The following is a 22,987-nucleotide window of genomic DNA, read 5'->3' as shown; positions in this document are numbered from 1 at the left end:
TGGACAATGGTCGATGATTGGCTAAAATGCACTGTGGGAAAAGTGCATTTTGACCATTGTCCAAATCAGTCAGGTGGAGTTTGCAATAAATTTTTTTTCGGGCCAGGTACCTGTACAAAAAATAATGAATAATAACTAAGGAACAGATATCCCTGAATAAAATGTCTTTGAAATTTAATACTGGAGGGCAGACTTGCTGAAAATTTACCATGCCACTGAATACCGGGTCCCGCAGTCTTACATGTAACTGCAGTTCGGAGATCAACAGCTGCTTTTGTTGCTCACCCCGCCTGTTGAATTACAGTCGTTTTCCTAGTTCCGGATTTTTCCTAGTTCGTGGGAGTGAACAAAATATGACAAACATTTACAGGGTGAAAGGTTACTCACTACATGTGATTCCAAATATTTTGGGGGATTGAACAGTCATATAAATTTTTGCATCTAATGTCTTGTTAATCAAAATGACTTATAGGGTTTCCATTTTTTTTTAAATCGATCAAAAACTGAAAGCTTTTCCCTATACTTTCGGATCACGTGGTGTTATGTGCACACAAATTTGTTGCGAACTCAACTACAAGGGGGTGGCAGAAATGTATGTGACGTAATGGGTTCATCAACTGTTCGGTGCAGGGGAGAGTACTAATGATAGCTAACTGTACACCTGAAAACTCTACTTTTTAATTCATTGGAATTCTTATTCTTGAAGTATTTTTTTCAAAATTAAGAAAGTCTTCATTAGAAAAGCAACTTTTTACAATGTTTCTGGCTGAAAATGAATTTTTCGTCACGATCCGAAACCCATCCAGAACTACGAAAAGTGTAGTCATCATTGTCGTCGATCCTGTGAGTCTAAATTTAAAAGCTTAGATTTTGAAAATATCATGAGGTACCTAACCTCATAACATAAGATTGACTACTAACCATATGAATTGTACTTTTTTTTGTTCATGCAACCTTACTGAATAATTTTGGTGATCGAGAACTAGGAAAATAGCTGTACCAAACCTATGAACAAGAGGCTGAAGGAATTTTGTCTTCTGAGGTGGCCATGCTGTTGATGTACACTTGCATGACTGTATATGTAACTTACAAACCCTGTTAGCCTAGATGACTTTTGTACTGAAATGGTAGTGCTGTTGTTTAAAAGCATTTTTTGTTAAATAAAACAGTATGAATGAAAATTACTTTATGTTGGGATTGACGACGGAGCGAGAGTGGAGTGCGTAAAATAGCAGCGGTACTGAGACTCCACACATACGGTAAGTAGTGAACATGCAAAAATTGGGCAGTTGATTGCCTTTTATTATTAGATGATTATCAAAGCACTAAATGTGCTACATAAACCCAAAGAGTCAGAGAACCATTTTAGTTTTGACACCAAGAAATATACCATAGTCATTCTCACTTTTAGTTTCAAAATTACTTTTACATTAAAGCAATATAAATTTCCTCAGTGGTTTAGAGGAACTGTGGCTGACAAATTGAACAAACAAGCAGGAGGGATGTTTTGTGTATGTGCAAAAGCATTTCAAAAGAACAGGAAATGTTGACAGGTCGTAATACAGTCTGCAAGTCAAACGTCACTTATCGAAGTATTAGTACTTATGCAGTAACGTCTCAACAACTCGAACCTTAGGGGAATGGTGTTATCCTACAAATTTCTTTATTAAAATGAACCACTTTATTGTAATACATGTACCTTCTTGTGGCAAAACTTTCATATCACTTAGTCTTGTTTACAACGTGAAGCACTGCGCATTGTCCGGGGGTTTTTCACTTGGCTATCCCTATGAGTGGTCACATGACCTTTTTTTGCGGTCACATGGCTGCTGCAGTGTCAGTGATTGGGCTGCCTGAAGGGGATTACAGTTAGTCCCACAGTAGCAATCAGGCTAGCTTCAGTATAGCGTGAAAGACAGAATTTGTTCCAGGTAATGTTGGTTTGTGCAACATGTATGCAGCTGCATCCAGTGAGAAAAGAAATGTGCTTTGCAATGATGACTCTTTACCCTAGACTTACGATATTGTCAATGCCATTAGAAACATTTTGGTGTTTTTTTTTTTTAATCAGAAACTTCAAAGTAAGTGGATATGGTGGTGTGGGCATTGTTCAAGTTAAGGAAGTATTTTTGTACATAAACGCCATTTAATAACCCATGATGTATGACGTACAGTAGTACTGATCTGGTCTGCACATGACACAACCAGTGGTTACCATTTATACACATGCGTTCTGTGTGTATGTGGTCATGCAGCATCCCAGACATTTCCTTTGATCGGTAGCTGGTGCGTAGGTGGTTTGCAGCTCTGTCATCTGTTTTGATGTTCCTCGTCAACAATTTTTTTTTCTGTTTTATATACTTGCAAAAAGAAGATTTTGCAAATTGAAAGTAACATTTTCGTTTGATAAAAAGATAAGAGAGATTTACCCCGACATTTAAAACAATGTGCTGCTTGTTTCATATGTACAAAAAAAGAGAGCACTGTTTCGGGCACATGGTTCACCAAGGTTGTGCACAGTGCCATTTGTTATTAAGCATTCTCTTCTATGGGTACCCAGGTACCCGATGTTGACAAAAAAAATGGGTACCCGGTTCCAAAAATACCTATAAGTGCACACCCTTACTTTGCCTTCAACAAACAGCTTTCAGGCTCTGCACACTGTATGGTCGGCAGACCAAGCTAACACCACACACTGCTTTGGGCTTCCGTGCCAGTAGAGTTTGGCACAGTGTGTGTGTCGTGTTGCTCTGTGATATGTAGTTGAAAGCAGTAGGACCTGTACTTGACAAAAGGCTATACCGTGTTTCAAACATGCTACGGTAAGTAAAAGGAACATCTATCTGGATGTAACAATATAAAATATATCAAGAATTAGTGTGTTTTGTCAGAAGCCTGACGTTACTTGCCAATGTGTTCAAATTCTGTTTAGTATCTTTAGGTTTGTCATGTTGCGTAGCAGGCCAGGCCAACAACAGCAAGCTTTACCAACACTTTTTTATCACAACAGTGAATTGGAAAGACCAGCCGTGGTAGCCTTGATCGGCGATGAAATGTCAGCACGAGAACTGCATGATGTACGTGTACGTAAATATTTTTGCATGCATTGTTTTGCTGAAATTGACACCGACAGTATGTTTATTGGTTCGTGCAGCAGGACAGCATACATGTACATGCACATGCATGAGTCATAATCACATGCATATATGAACACAAAATTATGAACAAACACAGGTATGGTATTCCATGGCAATTTTATATTGTGCATGTTGATTTAATTTTGCAGTGTTGCACCATTAACAAAAATGTTGGCACCTGAAATATTGTCTGTTGCCCAAAATTATACAGGTTTGACACAATTGGTCAATCAGGACAATCACATAATCGCATTATGCTGTTAGTTGATCCTATATGAAATCTCCTTAACCTCTTTTTTTTTAAATCTTCTACAACCAAAAGTAGAAGCAGAAGGAAATCAGCTGATGGCAGAATTATGGGCATATTGTGCAATAAGATCAACAGATCAAACAAAGATCAAGCGATTGTTCAGATTGACGAATGGCATTTATGAGAATACACCAATTAGTATGGCCATATCCTACTTTTTTCTTTTCTAGCATTACCAAACTTACATGAATGACTTCAGAAAAAAACTATTTCAATTCTATTTTGTCTGAGACATATTTCTAGTGATTCAGACAAAATCACAATCACTGTAACCCCTGGAAAAACCTTGCTGCAGTGTATGAGCTCCTTGAAGCATTTGAAGCATTTCAAAAATAATCCATACTTCATCTTTAACCACTTGCTGCCGGGGAGCCCGGTTTCAGGTATGTTTTCTTTATATGCAAAGCGGCGCTGCCCAACATTGGACAAAATAGCTGGGCCTTGTAACAAATGACCATACTCAAAACAAAAGACGGGGTTTGCTGGGAATTACCAACACTTTTTTAGTTGTCAATAGCAGAGGAAATCTATCATTGTTTTGAAAGATTGTACCACTCTTTGTGGCATTCAGCACGAGCGGATTACCAGCAGGGACAGAAGTGCTCCAGCGCTCCAGTAATGAGCAATACAATACCACTGCATGCTAATCTGGCCCTTATTGAAAAGACATTAGCAGCGCACTGTGCCTGTTTCCTGAACAAAATAAATTACATTTACAAGACAGCAGGCCTGGCTGAAATACCTGGACGTCAATAAATGTTGTATTTCAGATTAGAGTAGCAACCAGACAGTCACTCAATGGGGTTTAGACGTTCAGGAAAAAAGGTATGAATTTTTGAAGATTTTTTAAAACCGAAGATATTGAAAAATTGCCTAGCATTAGACACTGCATTTCCAAAGGCACCCGGTAGCAAGTGGTTAATGAAAAATACTGCAGTATAGCCTACTTGTATTTTAAAAAAAATATATATTTTTTTCCAGCTTATCCACATGTTAGCAACCAGCGGTAGCACATTGTAACTGATGGACTCTTGTCTGGATTGGATTGCAGCCCAGCAGAGATGACTTGGAAGATGCTTGTCATAAGAGTGCGACAGGCTGAAAAGTGAAAAGTGCAGTGGTCTTTGTGTCATTTGAACAATGAGATACATTTTGCATACACTGTGTTAGCAAAAAAACATGTAGCTGCAAGAAATGTTGAACTTTGAAGTTCTACACTTTGATCCAGGGATTCATGATTAAGTCATGCTTTTCTCAAGTGTCACTGGAGGAATTAAATACAAAGAAACCTTTGCCTCAACAAAGCTACCATTACTTCATAAGAATGCCTTCCTGTTTTGACAAGTATATGAGTTATGTGTTTGAATGTAACCTTATGATACTTGTAACTTCTAAGATTATGCGAATAGAGCCATTTTTTCCTAAAAGAAACATCTGCATTTCTTTTGATATTTGAAACTTGATTTTTATATGTCAAAGATTTGAGTCTTCTTGTTTATACAAATAAACCAAAGGATTTGAATATCCCCTTATCCTAAATCAAGTGACTGAAATAGTTCTGTACATATCATGTTGAGTACCTGTGTTTATAGAGGAAATGGTAAGGTGTTGTGAGTGATACCAAAATTAAGTTTCCTTGAATTACAGTATGACCTGTAGTGTGTGTGTGTGTGTATATGAGAGATGAGTAACATGATGTATTTTTGTGTCCAGATTGGATCGTTCCATCTGGACTAATTACATAAAATGGGGTGTTCTTCCACTGCCACTTGTTTTCTTCTTTTTGGTCACAGTGGTTTATTTTTTTGCTTAATGTTTTGTTCTTTTCTTACCTTTAGGAGAATAGTTGATTCCAAAAGTTAACTTTTCAGACTCTTCCATTAGTTTCCCCCTTTCGTTCCCTGTGTTTTGGCCATGAGTTATTTTCATGTCGGTTTATTAGTTCTCTTAGTCCAGTCATAGTACACACCTGCTTTTTTTCTATTGTAGGGCCACCAGTCCAACTGTACACTTCCATGATATTATTAGGTTAATCAGTAATATAAGTGGTCTTTATGTATAGGTATAAGAAAAGGCCCTTTCTCCTTTGTACATAGGGATAGGCGTAAAAAAAAATCTCCTCGTAGATGTAGAGGGAAGTAGTGTGAGACAAGTAGATCAGATTGCTTGCTAAAAACGTAGTTTGGGCTGTGCATCAGCCAACATAATTATCTGGTGTTGGAGCCACATACAGATAAACTGAGAAAAGCTTGACAAAAGTGGTCAAGAGAGACCTGCCAAAGTTTTACTCTTTTGGCACAACTGCGTTTATAAGACTTTGTCTGGATTTTGGTGGCTCAGCCTGAAACACCTGAAGAAAACTCATAAGGTTACTTTTCAAACAGATTTAATTTGTTTACAAGTTCAAGTAAAATATCTGGTATAAATTTCTGAAGAGAAGACAAATCTTAGATTGGTTGAAATGTACTAAATTATTAAATTTATGCATTCCACTAACTGTAGGAGATTTGAACCCTTGAGAACATTTTAAAAATTTGTCAAAAGTATATAATCTACTGTGTCTGTTGCTCTAGCCATCAAATTGGTCACAAGATGGATATTTTTGAGTGTTTGGAATTTATTTTTATACATTTAGATTGCCACAAGGTCCACAAGGTAGAAAACCCATTGGCTGCAGTCATTGAAAACCATCTTGCATAGATAAAGGCCTAAGTTATCAAATGACTGGAGGAAGATCTTACAGAATGAAGAACTACCAAGAATACATCTGTAAACCCGCAGAGTGATTCAAGGCCAAGATTTGAATGTTAACTTTTGTGTATGTTATAACGTAAAGAACAGAGATCAAAGGGAAAATGTTTAAGTAAAAAAAAAAGACTGTACTCTGAAATTTAGACTTGAAATCGAAATCAAGTCAGTAATTGGCCGGGTGTTGTCCACCTTCTTTGCGATGCATACATGTCACGGTTTGGCGTGCAGTTTAATAACACATAGGGACGGTCAGTGTAACCTTGTTTCCCAATATGCTGGTTTGGCAGTGCCTAATTACTGACTTGAGCAATCTGGACGCCCTTTTTGTGCGCAAAATTTGGGACTTGCTACCAAAATTTGATGGGGCACTCTAATTGGCTGAGAATCCAGATTATATGAATATTTATTTATATGGCAGTTTGATTGGTTGATAAAAAGGGCAATTGAATGTTTATCATCTTGTTCATTGAAGAGGGGGTTTACATTATTCTGAGAACATGGTTTTCCATAAAAGTATCGGATCTTTAACCAAAAACATAGCTAATAGATTTGTTCTTGAATAGTTATGTCTTGTCTTTAAGCATCATATTTAAAAGGGAATTATGCCAAGATATGAAAGAAACTGGTACTAATCAAATATAGACATCCTCATATATGAAATGGATGCCTCTGTTATGTAGCATGAGCTGCTTTTAGGGCTCTCCATGGAAACATATGAATATGCAGTGCAGTTGTTGCAACGTGAATATCCATCCAGATTCAGGTTGATCAATTATCAAGATGTATTTTTGCGTTGGGGAGATGTGAATTATATATAACGGGTTTGCCCTTACCAATGTATATTTATTTTTTCGCAAGCTCTCGGACAAGCACTGAGTATACAGTGCTTATAAATATACGTTGGGTAAGGGCAAACCCGTTATATATAATTCAGGTTGATCAAGTCGTTAGTCTGACACAGTGGGGTCGTGGGCCGACATGTGCTGAAACCCGCTACTGAACAGCCTGTGACCACGCATCGTATCTGTCTCAAAATTCTCAAAGAACAGTGATGTAGTGATGATGTCATCTAAGATCATGTGACCTGCCCACAAAGTTTAATCCTTCGCAGGCCCATATCTACAGACCATTGAATTTGGTGTGGACCCAAACAGTGTTGTGTTCTGTGCAACTTGGGTTGATGTCATGATAACGTCATCTTCAACGTTTTATCTTTTTTTTTAGTGTATCTTCTGTGCAAGGAAGATTTGTAAACACAGTTCGATCACCATAAAATTCATATGGTTAATAGAACTTCAGCTCCAAATAAAACTTGTAAAGTGATACAATGAAGTCATTAGGTCATATATTATTAAAGTTAAATATTTATAAAATCACATTGACTTTTCAACAGTTTTCAAGGGGCTACTCTATTCACTTGGCAATCTTTTATGTAAGCAAAATTACACAGTGGAACAACCATCAGGCACAGATCTTTCCTTAGAAAAATCATGGTCATGATGGCACCAACAGACTTAAGTTTCGTGACACGCCTCCAAAGTTGTATTCTTTGCAGGCCAGTATCTCCAAATCCATAAGTCTGACTTGAATGAAACTTAGCATTCTCAAAGTGGGATGCATTATAAGGATGTTACGATGATGCCACGACAGGTCACGTGATATAATTTGAAAGGTACATACTTGTAAGGTTCAATAGCTATGGAATTGTAAGTCCTTGGACTGAATAACAGCTCGACTGCTGCATAACAGCGCGCAGAAGCATTGCGTCCATGCGCAACTTAATAAACAATGAAATTCTTTGTTCGTATTTTTTAATCATTCCGTCTTATCCTGTGTAACTGTACAAGTCCAGGAAAAGAAAACCTTCAGGTAAATAGAACAATTTAAATGAATGATTTTATTTGAGATTGGAATTACACAAAATAAATTGTACGATATGATAAGATTGCATCAGTGATAGCTAATGTAGAAATACATGTAAATTTGTTTGCAATTTACCAGATAATCTCTTTGTCTGGCTATCCGTAGAATATATCCCGGTTTGTACATTTGATACATTAGACGAACTAGACTTAATTTTCTCACATGTCAATGGTTTGATTTTCACTCTGCTTTATGTTTGTTTTATTCATGACCAGCCCACTAATTCTAGTGTTAGCTTCATTCTAATTACAGCGATATCTGGTTTAGCGACTAGTTCAGTTGTATCGGATGTAGTTGATATATTCTGGTAGAATATGAATTTATGTGAATCTTTGTCACTGGGGAAAGTGAATAGTTTGAGACCTATCGATTCAAGTTAGATTCCTAATTAAGCCCCCTTTCTGTTTCTGTGTTTCCAGAATGTTGTCGTCGTTCTGTACGCCCAATAAAAAAATGTACAGAAGCAACCATTAGAAGATCCCGATTGTATCGTGATGTGGAGTTGCGCTTCTTGTCTGCACCAAAGTTCTGAAGGTTATAAGTTCCAGTGAGAGTCGACTTAGCTGACTGCTGTTGTGGAACTACCGTATAGTTCGTGAACTTGAAAATGGCAACATGAGTTCAAGAGACAACGCTTGGGATGGAGAGGGCGAAGGAGGCCAAGACACCACTGTCCGTGAAGATGCTCGAGTTGAAGAGCTAAAGATGAAAAGGAAAATCTTGTGGAGAAAGATCGCACGTGGTGTGAACCGCATCTATAACTGCATGGATGAGCGCAAACTCACCAAATCTCAGGCCGACAAGAAATTGGCAATTCTACAGACAGAATTTACGGATGCCAGTGACATTAATGCTGAAATGTTCGTGCTGCCTGGAGCAGACTGCGAGAAATCAAAAAGGTGGGGAGATTGAGCTGATCGAGAGTTTTTACAACTTCGAAGGGTCTGTTGCAAAGTACTTTGAAGTTCTGAACTTTCCCATCTCCGGCAAGTCCCTGACCCGACAATGTCCACCTGCAATCACAAATATGACAACTCAACAGCAGCCTGATCCGCCTCGGATGGCTAAGGAGTCCTATCCTGGAAAGTCGCCATCAATTGACGAACATCGATCTGATCATCTCCGAGCTTCTGACCTGAGACCAACTGGTGAGGCCCTGTCTTCGTGCGAAGAAGTACCACCACTACATTCTCAACCCAAAGATGTCATGCCCTCATCTGAAGCCGCACTAGTATCCCCTGCTGAAGCCGATGTGACACATTCATCTGAAGTAGTTGGGATGCCTGCCCATCCATCGAAAGATCCCTTTGACGCATGGATTGATGACCTGGTTGAATTTCAGGAGACTATTTCCTATGAACAATTCAGAAATGACTGTTCCGGATGTATGCTAAACCATGTAAATTTTCTTCCAGACGTTAATGCCTCTGAAAGTTTGCACCAAATAGTTAAACGCTTACCAGATTACATGATTCAGAAATGGAAAGATAATGCAACACAAATTCGCGAGCGAGAATGACCCAACCTTGCTCATAATAGTAGATTTCTTAGAAAACAGGTCAAAACGGATTTTGACCCCGATTTCGTAGATCTTACGTGTGACAAAGCAGATGAGAAGGTGTCAAGAGATTGTCCAAAATCGAAGGGTGTCCATGCTGCCAGTGAGAAGAAACCCCCAGAGAGAAGGCCTATCAAGTGTTATGTCTGCGAGTCCCCTTACAGAGTGACAGACTGCCCTACCTTTCAGGATTCCTCCCCCACAGATCGTTTCAAGATATTGAAGGAACACCACCTCTGCTTTTCGTGTCTCATCTGAGGCCACAAAGGTGAAGAGTGCAAGTTCAAGAAAAAATGCGACAAGAATGATTGCTCAAGAATATATCATCCCTTGATCCTAGCGGTGCAGTTTGCACCTTGAACGTAGATGGGATTCTACCAGCTGTTCATGTGATTTTCAGAGCTGAGTATGGAAGAGTCAGGGAAGGTAATGTCCTCATTGATAATGGCGCAGCGACCACCATCATTTGCAGAGACTTTGCTAAGGCCCCAGGCCTGCAAGGTCAAAGAGAACCACTGGAAATTTCAGTTGTTGGAGGCACTTGCTTGAGGCAGAAATTTAGTTGCCAGGTGAGGTTCTGGATTTCACCTTTATCCAGAGGTGAAGATTATGAAATAGAGGCACATGAGATTGACCGTACTGTCCTTAGCATTCTTCCTTTAGACCGTTATAACGGCTTTCCTCCTTTCCCTATATCTCTGATCTCGAATTTGCTCATTAGGCTAGACCAATTGACTTCATCCTTGGAGTCCAGTACAGCCACCTCCATACTGAAGAATAAGTACGACAGGGCCTACAATTTGAGCCAGTTGGAAAGAAGACTCCACTTGGGTGGTTTGTTATTGTTTCTGACAGTACTAAGTCTTCTCCTTCAAGAGCATCTGTTAGCACCATCCTCAAAGAGCATCTAGATTTTACCGGCCGTACAACTTTGAAACATTGGGTGTAAGATCACCAAACTGTTCCTGTCCAGTGAACAGCATGTCCAAGAGGACACAAGAACAAAGGAGATGTTTGCCAACTCTTGTCACAAGGAGGGAGACTGATATATGATTGGACTGCCATGGAAGGGCAACCCATTCCTCCCTCCAAACAATCACCCTCTAGCTGAGAAACGATTGCCGACTTCGGAACGGAGCTTATCCAAGAATCTTGACAAAGCTAGCATGTACGACAAGGCAGTCAGGGAGTATGTGGATAAGGGTTGGGCCATCCTAGTGTCAGATGAAGCCGTTGAGGGACCTGTCTAATATCCACCCCATCATGGAATATATCGACCAGAGAAGATCGGTACTCCATTGAGAGTTGTCTTCGATCCCACCAGCAAATATCAGGGAGTCTCATTGACTTCCTTTCTTTAGGAAGGACCAAATCTTATTGGAAACCTGTTTGGTGTACTGTTACATTTAGAGAGGATCTAGTGGCGATTGTTGGAGATACATCCAAGATGTTCCTTCAAGTTTTGTTAAGACCAGAGGATACTGAAGTCCATCGTTTTCTTTGGCGAAATCTTGACAGTTTGAGAAAACCTGAAATCTACCGGATGACGAGGGTCGTATTTGGTGATAAGCCTTCACCTGCTATGGCCAGCTTTGTCATTCTGCAGATCACTGAGAAGTTCAAGTCCACTCATCCTGAAGCTTTTTGGATACTGCAGCACGATAGGTATATGGATGACCTAATTCATTCCTGTCCAACCGTAACACAAGCTATAAAGCTGACATGATTGATGGCTCCTTTTCCGTGAAAAGATGGTATTGCTTGGCATCAACTCCAGGTCAGGAGGACTCTTGCATCAATCTTGGTAACGAAGAGATAATTAAGACCCTGAGAGTGAGAGTGTGTTGGAATCCAACTTCCAGGTAAAGGAAGCCGAGACCAAGGCCTGATTTACCACCAGAACGTATGAGAATGTTTTCGCAACCGTTTGCAACTGTTGGCATTAATTTATTTGGTCCTTTCCAGTTGAAATATGGCTGTAATAAAGCAAAGAAAGCTTGGAGAGCCATTTTTACTTGTGTCACAGTTCAAGCAATCTACTTGGAAGTAGTAGGGGATCTTTCGACCCAAGCCTTCATGCATGCTATTAAACAATTTGCACCACATCATTGTTGGCCTTCAACCGTGATATCCTTCATTGGTGCAGAGAAGAACTCAAGAAGCTGTTCACAGAAGGATGGAGGGAGCTGGAAGACTTTGCAGTTCTCCAAGAGCTGGAGTGGCAGTTTATCACACCCCTTGGTCCTCATCAGGGAGGATTCTATTAAAGCCTTATTAAGCAAATGAAAAACACTTTGAAAGTTTCAAATTCAGACCAGATTCTGATGTGGAATGAAATGACCACAGCCTTCAATGAAGTGGAAGGTCTTCTTAACTCCAGGCCGATCGGACATTCATCTGATGACCCAAATGATTTCAGACCTCTTACTCCCAATCATGAAATGATTGTGAGTAATGAAATCATGAAATGATTGGGAGAGCTTCCACAGATACCCCACAAGGTCAATTCAACATGACTGGAAACTTGCACAAGCACTTTGAGTTTATGCAGGGTCTTGTCACACAATTCTGGAGTTGCGCTTCTTATCTGCACCAGTCCTGTTTAGTTTATTTTGTACATGTACATAAACAGGAATGTATATTACATGATTATTAAGGTTGCATTATGATGACATCATTAAAAGTCATTTGACATCATAATACAGGCATACAGTTTCATGTCGTATAACAAGGGAATTTTGAGTCTGATTTGGTTCAATTTTTTTTGTACCTTTATGGCCGGGGATGTCTAATAGATGATAATTTAAATCACATCATGATGGAGTCACTAGGGGTCATTCATTATTCCAAAGGCGCACACTTTAATTCCCCATAACTAGAGAACTTTGAGACCAATTGGGTTCACTGTCAATATGTAGGGTAGACTGGGATGTGTTACAGTTTACATTTATTTTGACATCTTGATGATGTCATTATGGGAATATGACATGATCTTAAAGCTGAACGTTTGAAGTCAACTTAAGAAATAACTCAGTTTGATTGCGTTCAATTCTAGTATGTGAGTAGAAACAGACGTGTTGTAGTTAAAAATTGAGTTGAAGTTGTGAAACCTGAAAGGGGTCATGTGATATCATTTTAAAGGTGACATTTTATGGTCCTACATAAAGAACTGCATATTCAATTCCATTCATTGGAGAAACTGATAATGACATCATCCTGTGAATTTTTTTGAATTTTTATATTTTTCTGCATATCTCATTGACTTTTGCATGTTTTGCTGTTTCATTTACCTCTCTAATGGGAAGTATGCATGTATGGCAAGTGCATTGTTCTCAAAACCTAGAAATGCGGAAAAGCCCTTCATTCTGTCACAAAGAGACAGAGTAGCTCTCAATAGTCTTCGTTATTGACCGAGGTATTTGAAAACTATGGCTGCACATACGTGTATTTTTCAATTGCAATAATATTGTTCAAAGGTAACAGTGAAAAATTTAAACAGTCAACTGCGACTGCAAAACAGAGAATGAAAAATCAGAGGTAACAATATTTTGTGGAAACTATAAAAATAGGGTAGGGAATAAGTTAGATCTATAATTGAATTTGCTTCTAATTAGACAGGTGTTTTTAACATTGTGACATTTGTTTCACATTTTAACAGGATCAATTTAAAATTATCTTGATTTTGATCCAGATGTTTGAAAATGTACTCCATAGTTGATGAGTACCACATGTGATGTGTTTTTCTGGGGAACCAAAAACTATGGGGGGTCAGTAAAGTCCAAACTACTGCATCCTATTTCTTTCCAACAAAATGAAATTTTCCTCACTAGTAATTAGGTGCTTTGTAACCACCCCTATAGGGTACTAACACAATGCAATGAAATGAGACACTTTTTCTATTTTACAACTAACTGGTCAGAGCCTCCTCTCAATTTCATTGCAAATGCACTGTGAGATGGCGCAGAATAAGTTTAAATGTAGTGCCAAATTTATTGTGTTCATCAAAACATTCTTTAGTTATATTGATCTACGAAGTTGACTAATACCTCACACAAAAGCCAGCAGCGGTATATTAATGTTGACTGCTTCAAGTGGTTTAGCAAAGCTTTCCTGCTGAGGTTATAACTGATCTATTTGATCTAACTGTATATAAAAATAAGTCCATTTGAATTAGAAATTTGTTAAAAATTTACCAGTACTGTTTCCAACCAACCTTTTCACAAAATCTGTAGAGCTAGTGCTTTGGAATGCATGTGACATGCAACACGCACCCCAGTATGCATTTGCACACATTGGCGGTGATCCTGCTCGTAGTTAATTTGGTTGCTACGTGTATAGTTTTGGGTTGTTACGTGTATAGATCATTTTGCTGTGCACAACAAGACAGCTAAAATAGCGAATCCAATGTGACTCACACTAGACCAAGCAAGATACAGAATCTGTTGGTCAGGTGTTATAATCGGAAATTGCTGCCCCAGAGTACAATCATAATTAACCCCAAGTACCTGGAATTATATCTAAAAGGCTTTTTGAAATTAAAGATTTGAGATTGCTGGCTGAATGAGACATCTCTGCAATCCATCTATGATTAGTTATGGTGTTGTGAGTAAGACTTGAATCTTTTTTACAGTTACAATTTTAAGATTTTTTTTATCTGTTCATAGGTACATTGGTTACAGAGGATTTTCACTCTCACTGGCTTCCATGTACTTGCCTTCATCACATGGTGAAAACAGTGTTGCACAGAGCCATGTACAGTTAGACATTGATGAAGCAGTTAGTCCCAACATAAACAGCAGCTATAAAGTAAGTATATCAGATTTGTTTGTACTTGGCCTGAAAGAAAATGCTGAAACTATTGTTGGTTCAGGTCTGACAATTGTTTTTGGTAGCATGAATGAGCAAGTGATTCAGACAGTGAATTTGACATGTATGTGTGTATGGCTGTGGAATGAAGGAGGCTAATCCACTGGTATGTTGGAGGCTTCGAAGGTTTTTTTTACAGATTGGCCAACACAGTGCGGAGAATTACACTGAAATGAGCAGGCAGTTATTTATTATTGACAACTGAAATTTCTATATTTTAAGTCCAGAATAAATATTCAAAATGTAATAAGAAATTTGTTGTAGCTGTCATAGCATTCATGTAAGTAAATTAAAGTCAGAGGAATTTCTTAAAACCATACAAGATTGACACTTAAGTGACAATCAGAAATGTCCCGCTCACCATTTTGAAGCATGATTTTAGTCAACAGAAACTTGATTATGCTGTATTGCCGAATTTATAATTATGGTGTGCATAAAAAGTAGTTCCAATTTCCACATATGAGAGGAATTTGTGTAATTCCAAGGTCAGTCATGAGGTAAATGTGGCCATGTGTACAGACAACATGTGTGATTGTTGCTTATATTCTAATCTGGTAACCAGAATGACAAACCTGTATTGTGGTAGTACATGTACCAAGCGCATGGACAGATGGTACATTCCTCTTCAACCAGTTGTGTGTTGTGACTTGCCAAAGTGCACACACTCATGTTTATACAGTGGCATCTCCTGAGATTAAGAGCATTTAATAGACCTGAAACAATGATGTTATGCTTTGTTTTATATGTGTATGCTTTCTTATAGGGACTTGATAGATCACATCCCACCTCACTGCCATAGAAAAGCACACACAGTCATAGATAATGACTATTTATTGGTAACGAATGGATCATGTGATATGCCACAAGCACACATGTATCAATTATGATTGAGTGCATTTGCGATGTTGTTGTGCAACAAAAGGATGGATAACCATGATCTTTCCCACAGTTGATAAGTCGTTTGCAATACATTATTGTTGTGTAACCTCAGGTACAAGGTTGTGTAGCTGTGCTGGTACCACATAATTTGTGTATAAGATGTACAGTGGCGGACAGTGAAACGGCTGATTTCTGCTGGTGATATTGAAGAAGGACGATCACTATTTTTGTTTACATCTTTCGTTTTGAGGGCTCCCTCAAAGAAGACGTTTTTCTTATTCCTAAGACGAGATCAGGTTTGGATTTTTGTCAAAGCATGAAGAAAATATGGAACATTCTGTGTGTGTAAATAGGTTGTTGTGGTTCTGAATTCTGCACTTCAACAGGCATGGCCATGATGACTGGAAGACCCAACTGTTACAGACAATAACCACAATAGAATTGGGCAGCTTACTGGAAGTTTTGTTAAACATCAAGACAAAAGACCAAATCTCTCCTTACCTAATGTGGGTTGAGTCTGCTACTGTATGCATACCAGATTTCCAATACCTATGCATTATTTCCCAGTCCATTACTTCCATTCGCTAAATTCTCGATCACCAGTAGTGCACCCCCACCCACTTGACCCTCGCAAAGGCATCAGTCATGTTCTCCTCTTTTCCGATGCACAAAGTGCGCCAAGGCCTCATGGGGAGGAGGGAGGGAGATTGGTAATCTGGTAGGTATGCAGTAGGTGGGGGAAAGTCTGTGCCATTATCTGATGCCAAGTGCACCACGTTGATCTCCCCGCTTGGGTGTCTCCATTGTCCACCATGGCTACATGTAAGTCAAACAAAGCCAGTATAGTTGTGACTTATGACTGGATGCACCACTCCACACTATCGTGGTGTTATCAGAAAACTCAGGCTCTCGAGGAACAGAACTCTGTACTACAATAATACCACAGCAAACAAGCTGATGACTTTGAAGTCAAGCCAGGACCAGAATTTTCAGGGGCATCTGCTGTACACACCAAGAAGCGTACTAGTGACACCAGTCTCCAAGTTTATCTGAAGAATGCGAGGAGTTTGAAGAATAAACTTGATGTCCTGCACAGTTCACTATTTGCTCACCTTCAACCAAGAAGTGTTTTCAACTTCTTTGCTGTAACTGAAACTTGGTCTACCAAGGCTGTGCTTGATTCTGAGATTAACATCCCTGACTACACCATCTTCCATAATGACAGAAACAACAGACGAGGTGGTAGGGTGCCACAATGCCTTTGAATGTCATAAAGGTCAGACCTTGAGCAGGATAAGGTTGAAATGCTATGGGTGGAGGTTCGGCTTTCTAGTCTCAACAAGTTGCTTCTTGGAGTTTTACAGACCGCCAAACAGTGGTGTTCAACCTCTGGAGGCTCTTGCTGTCATGCTGACTAATACTTCATAGCACTACATCTCCATCCATATAGTTGGCGTATTCAACTTACCCTCTCTGCAGTGTCAATCAACCTCCAGACTTCCAGTCCCAAGTGGCTCCATCATCAATGACGTGTTTGTTGATGTCGTCATGACCGCTCATAACCTGTAGCAAGTGAACTTTTCTCAACGAGAGGGGACAATATCCTTGACCTTGTCCTCTGCTCCAGACAGCATCAAATCTTCTGTGAAACTGGAGACAACATCTTTGCTTCTGAACATAATTTTGTGAGAATTAACTTTCACACAGCTGCTAAAACCACGCCATCCCATGTTAATTGTCCTGTCCTCAATTTTCGCAAAGCTGAACTAAATGACCTGCAGAGAACAATGTATTGCATCCCATGGTGTCTGTTGGAAGCAACAGATAACTGTGATGAAGCCACCACACTCTTCTGTGACTTCATTGAAGCTGCTGTAACTGAAGTTCCTGTAGTCCATCCACGCCGTCCATCTCCTCCGAGGTTCGACAGAGAAGTTTGTCATGCCCTGCAAGCCAAGGAGCAAGCATTCCACGTGAAGAAGAGGAGCCCAACTCCTGCTAACATTCAACTTTTTAAAGAGACTTGATCTCAATTTAAAGAAAATTGTCAGGGCCAGATATGCCAACTATCTATCTTCTGTAGTTGGAGACATTGGTAAAAATCTCAAATGCTTTTGGAGTTTCATTAAGTCTCGAGCAAACTCTCGTCCGTACTCGTTGCCTTCTTTACTTCAAAATAAAACTCTGGTGTGGAAGCAGTAGATCCAGCAGGTAAGGCAGCTCTGCTGATGGATTGTTTCCAGTCGGTTTATCTGCTGGACTCTTGTGATGAATCTGATGCCTCCATACCTGCTCTCCATCATGCAAACTTGGATGCTATGCCAGCTATTAGCATAACTAAATCTGATGTCCTCAGCAAGCTCAATGACATTGATGTTTCTAAAGCCACTGGACCAGATAATCTATCTGGCTCCGTACTTAAATCCTATGCTAATGCTCTTTGTGGTTCCTCAGCATATTTATTCAATAGGGCTAGTTTGGAGGGTCGCTTTCCCTCACAATGAAAAGCTGGTAATATCGTTGCCATCCATAAGTCGGATAATAAACAAAGTGTCACTAACTACAGACCTATTTCATTGCTCCCTCAGGTCTCCAAGGTTTTTGAAAAGATCATCTGTGAGCAAATCATGTATCATGTCCAACCAGTCATCTCTGAGCAGCAGCATGGTTTCATCTCTACTAACCTCACATCTTTGTGCAGGAGGCTTACCATGCTGTTGCACAGAGAGAGCAGTTTGATGTGATTTACACTGATTTCTCCAAGGCTTTCGACCATGTCAATCATGATTTTCTGTTGTATAAACTCGCAACATACAATGTTCATCCCAGTATTCTTTGTCTGCTGTGTAGTTATCTCTATGATAGGAAACATCAAGTGAGTGAAGGTCATTGTTCTAACTGGAATACGGTGCCCTCTGGTGTTCCCCAAGGCTCAATATTGGGACCTACTCTGTTCTCATTATTTGTAAATGACATCCCTCAGTTATTAAATAAAAATTGCTTACTATTTGCTGATGACTTGAAAGTTTTCAGAAGAATTGGTTGCCCGGTTGATACATCCATTGATACAAGAAGAAACCTGTTAGTGTTAGTTATACTCTAGGGAGTGATATACTTAAGAGAGTCACTGTCCAGAAGGATCTTGGAATTTTCATTGATAGCTGGCTGACCTTAGTTCCCCATATTGACTCTGTAATTAAAAAGGCTAATTGACTGTGTGGCTTAGTATGGGGCAATTTCCGCTCCCTTAAGGATAAACGTGGTCTGCATACCATGTATTGTTCACTTATCAGGCCCAATCCGGAGTATTGTACAGTTGTATTCAACTTTATTTCAGCTTGCAAAGATTGAAAAAGTTCAACAACGCTTCCTTATGTTCATGCAACGGAATCTCACAAATAATAATGTTATTGATGTGGATTATCTTGAATTATGTGACCATTACAGACTCCCAACTCTGAAGTACAGAAGAGACCTCAACGAATGTTTATTTTTGTATAAGCATTTTCGTAATTCTTATAACTTGACTGATACAGCTTGTACGCTCAAGCACGTCGGACGAGGCATGCACCTAAGCACATCTCCCATGTCCCATGGAGTCGCATTGAGGTGACTAAGCATGGATTCATCTTGAGAATTTCTACCACCTATGATGGGTTCCATGGGAAACGTGATGTGTCGTAGTCGACCGTCATAAATCCTATGGGTGGACTCTCGCCAACCCTTGGCATTTTGAGAAAGGCCTGCCTGGATGAAGGATCGCTTGACAGTGTCCAACAGCTAAGTGTAGGTGAGCTGGGTCCAGATGCAGTAGGTGAGACCGGAGTTGAAAGAGCAAATCCGGACGCGGAGGCAGGAGTAGGGGAACCCCAACCAGAAGCCTGACTAACCAGGAGAACCACGCTTGCCTCGTCCAGAACAGGGCGATGAGGAGGACGCAGCAATTGCTTTGCTCAATCTTCGTTAGCGTCAGAGGAATGAGCGATATCAGAGGGAAAGCTTAAGCTAAAAGACCCTCCCAAGAAATGCACAGGGCATCAAATGCCGAGGCCTGCGGATGTGGATAGCGGCTGCAAAATGTCAGCAGCTGGGTGTTGAGATGCGACACAAAAGGTCCACATAAGGTCTGTCTTTTACCCGAAAAAGAGCTTGAATGATCTCTGGTTGAAAGGTCCACTAGTTCGGACGAACTGTGCCTCGGGAGAGGGAGTCGACAAGGACGTTCTGCACTCCTGGAATATGTTTGGCACAAACCAGAACGGAATGCTGCATGGTCCAATGAAGTATGCACGGGCGAGAACACAAAAGAATCGGAGAGTGTGTGCCGCCCTGATGATTGATGTAGGCGATGGCCGTCGCGTTGTCTATCCGAACCGAGACCGTCTTACCTGTAATCAAAGGTCGAAAGTGGATGAGGGCTTCAGAAATAGAGCAATTTAGAGGGCCCTGTTTGGTCTGATATTTTCAGAAATACAAGCTGACAGTCCTGCTCCTACATTTCATCCACCTTTTTAACAAACCACCCAGTCCACATGCCACGAAAGGCTCTAATAGCAGAGAATTTGACAGCCTACAAATCGTGATTTAGTCTGCACAGGCAATTTTGGAACTATTTGCTGGCCTGCAACTTTAGCGCCAGTAGTTGTGATTGCGCCCTCTTGTGTTGGCGACCTCAATTTGTTCTCAATTTTCATTTTAATCAATTTCTGTGTTTTGCCTGTGTGCATTAAACCTCCTCTTTATCCAGCAAGGCAGTTTCACAGTTGCAGTTCTTGTGTGTCCAGGGAACGTCTTTCCTATTACTGGCATGATGGCAGTGTCCGGAAACGACCGTTCGCCATCAACAACGCGGAAAGGTGCTCTGAACTTTGTGTCAGTGACACATGACACACCATTCACATATACTGTAACCGTGCTGTTGTTTTTCATACAGTTGAAGTAATCCTCTTGTCCACCCCATCCATTTTGTACTGCACAATGGCATCTACCCACCATGCATCAAAGCAGTGGTGCTTGAGTAAAGTGTAGATTATAAATACCTTCGTAAGTTGGCGACAGAACTTGAAATACACCCTCTCACTCTTGACCCAAACTTTTGCTCCATTCTTAGTCAAGGGCTGCCAATGGGGAAAGAAAACCAAAAATGTGCCCCTACGGGGCTTTGCCAATGACACGGATGCAGTCCCAGTTGATAAACGGAAGACCGCTCAGCAAAAAGTCACCATGCTTAAGTTGATGCTAGGACAGATTGCAAACTATTGCCCAGTGATTGCCGCAACACAATAATCAAAAACTCTACTTCCCGTCCAGTCCATATGGCAAGCCATATATGCCTACATTATGGTTTCCGGTCATCTGGTGCCCACTTCATTGACTTCTCTGACATCCACCTCTGCCCAGAGGAACAACCTGAAGACCTGTACCAATGCTTTATGGCTGTTGTCGTCAACAATTTACTCTGCTCAGACAGTGGAATTTCCCATCTTTGCCAACCGGTGTCAGAAGACGAGGAGCTTTCCCCCTCCTTAGAGAATGTTATCTTTCTGACATGGCTGCGACGGATTCATTCTGGACTGCCTAAGTTAGTGAAATGGCGTAGCGTCACTGAGCACACTCACATCCATAAAACTAGAACTGTCCCAAGTCCTGGATTCCCTACTCGAAGAACTGCTTGCCTCTGACAATACCAAGGCCATGCGTGCTGCAGATTCCAACCACTTTTTGAGCAAGTGCCCCCACCTTCCCGAGCAGGACCAGCGTTTCATCTTGAAGGCACATCAGATGGCAAACATCATTGACGACGGTCCAGATGACGAGCCCCACATCCTACAGAAGATGAAATTAATGACACCAGCCACAACACAGGCACCCCCTCCTCCTACCGGGTCCAGACAAGACAATCCCCGTACTTGGACACCTGCGGACACCACACCATTCGTATCCTCATTGATACTGGTGACACAGGAAACATGAGCTCCTAGTCGGCCCACCAAGCTGACGGTTCTTCCCCACTCACGGTGACAGGCGAGACACGAATCACCCATTGACTTTATACATGTTTTTGAGGCACTATTTTTGTACCTTAGTAATCATAGATCGCCGTAAAACTTGCAGCAAGTACTAACTATAAAACAAAGATAATTTTGAACAATTTACGTCATGATGACGTCATCACATGATTTATCATTAAATTTTGAATATTTAAATATTCCTTTAAATTTATAAAAATCCATATAAAATCGGCCCTGGCCTCCCGCAACATTCTGTTTGCAGTAAGTGCCATGATAAAATGTGGTCTTCATTTCATCTCGTGAGAGTCAAATCACGTGACCCTTCCTTCCATTCGAAACCGGAAGTGGCCTTATTGTTTAAAAGTGGTAATAGGTATGGAGTTGTTTTCAACGGTGTTAGTCTGCTGGGTGATAGTATTCTTCAAATCATCGACTGATGGCGTCACCTAATTGTCCAGCGCCCTCTAGCAACAGGATCAAAATTCCAAAAAAATGAATTTAGAATGGATGTCTGTGGCGAAGTTTGTCCGAATCGCCTGAAAATTAATGTTGATGACCATTTTTACCCAGTCAACACGTGTGGGAAGTTTGGGGCTGATGACCTCATCAGACCGGAAGTTACAATAAAACACTTCTTTTATTCTTCAAAATTTGGTAAGAAATCAACCGTAAGCGATATAAGCGTGAATTGTGTACAAGATGACAGCTAAAACATTAGAGTCAGTTGCATGAAGTGCATAACTTGTGTACTTTTTCACACAGGTGAAGCGCCGCCGACAAAACCCCCCTTAAATATAAATTGCCAACTCGAAAATCCCATTTAAAGCATGGTGTGCACATGCTACTGTGTGTGTGTGTGTGGACGCCCAATATCTGCCTGCAACATAGACGGCACACAGTGCGTAGGGCATTATACTCGGGACTTGGCAAAATGCCGACCACGTGCTGCCGAGAGCGGATCTCATTGTGTGGAGCGCCAAAAGGGACAAATGTTTAAGATATTTAATCTGTGCCTTTTCCGCGATAAGTATAATGTTTTGTATTGTGTATTGTATTGTACATGTCTTATTGGGTTGAAACCTTGCAGGCAGTTAGGAAGGGAAGGTTTACAAACAGAAATTGACCTCAGGTGATGACAATACCATCTGCAGACGAGTCACGTGACATTAAATGGTGCCTCATTTAAAGGACTTATCTCCTGAAGTGTATATCCAATTTGGTTCAAATCTTGCAGCTATCTTGAAAAGGGAGTGCTTTAGAGAAAAATTGACCTTATGTGATGATGACACCATCAGGTCTATTCTCGTGTTTGAACATAGTGTTTGTCCTTTGTATTTGTCGTATTTTCCCCATGCATGGTTTAATGGTGATAAGTTGCAACTGAGGGTGCACGCACAGGTTGTGTAAGACTTGTGGTCTTATGCAATATTTCCTCTCTCTGTATGCTGATTTCACAAAACTTGTGTTATCTTGCAAGTCATCTCAGAACCTAAGATTAGTCGTGTTTTATCTAAGCACTGTCGATATATCGATATTCTCGACATGGGTTTGA

At 40.3% G+C, this 22,987-nt stretch overlaps 1 protein-coding gene across 13 annotated transcripts in view; it reads left to right on the top strand.

Moving 5' to 3' along the window:
• Window positions 1–22,987, top strand: part of LOC110989474 (palmitoyltransferase ZDHHC8B-like) — a 141,507-nt gene that overhangs the window by 102,788 nt on the left and 15,732 nt on the right. For 5 of the 13 annotated variants that reach the window (XM_022253865.2, XM_022253867.2, XM_087141292.1 and 2 more), the window contains one exon: window positions 14,344–14,485. In XM_022253865.2, coding sequence (XP_022109557.1) covers window positions 14,344–14,485 — 142 coding nt within the window. Of the gene's footprint in view, window positions 1–2,932; window positions 3,084–4,428; window positions 4,560–14,343; window positions 14,486–22,987 lie in introns of those variants that run through there. The other 8 variants (XM_087141300.1, XM_022253869.2, XM_087141297.1 and 5 more) reach the window with 8 other exon arrangements.

Source organism: Acanthaster planci, linkage group LG09 (genome assembly GCF_054643075.1).
Source record: "Acanthaster planci isolate LZ-2023a linkage group LG09, COTS_SCS, whole genome shotgun sequence".
NCBI lineage: Eukaryota > Metazoa > Echinodermata > Asteroidea > Valvatida > Acanthasteridae > Acanthaster > Acanthaster planci.
Note: the sequence above shows the minus strand (reverse complement) of the source record. Positions and strands in the feature narration are given on the sequence as shown.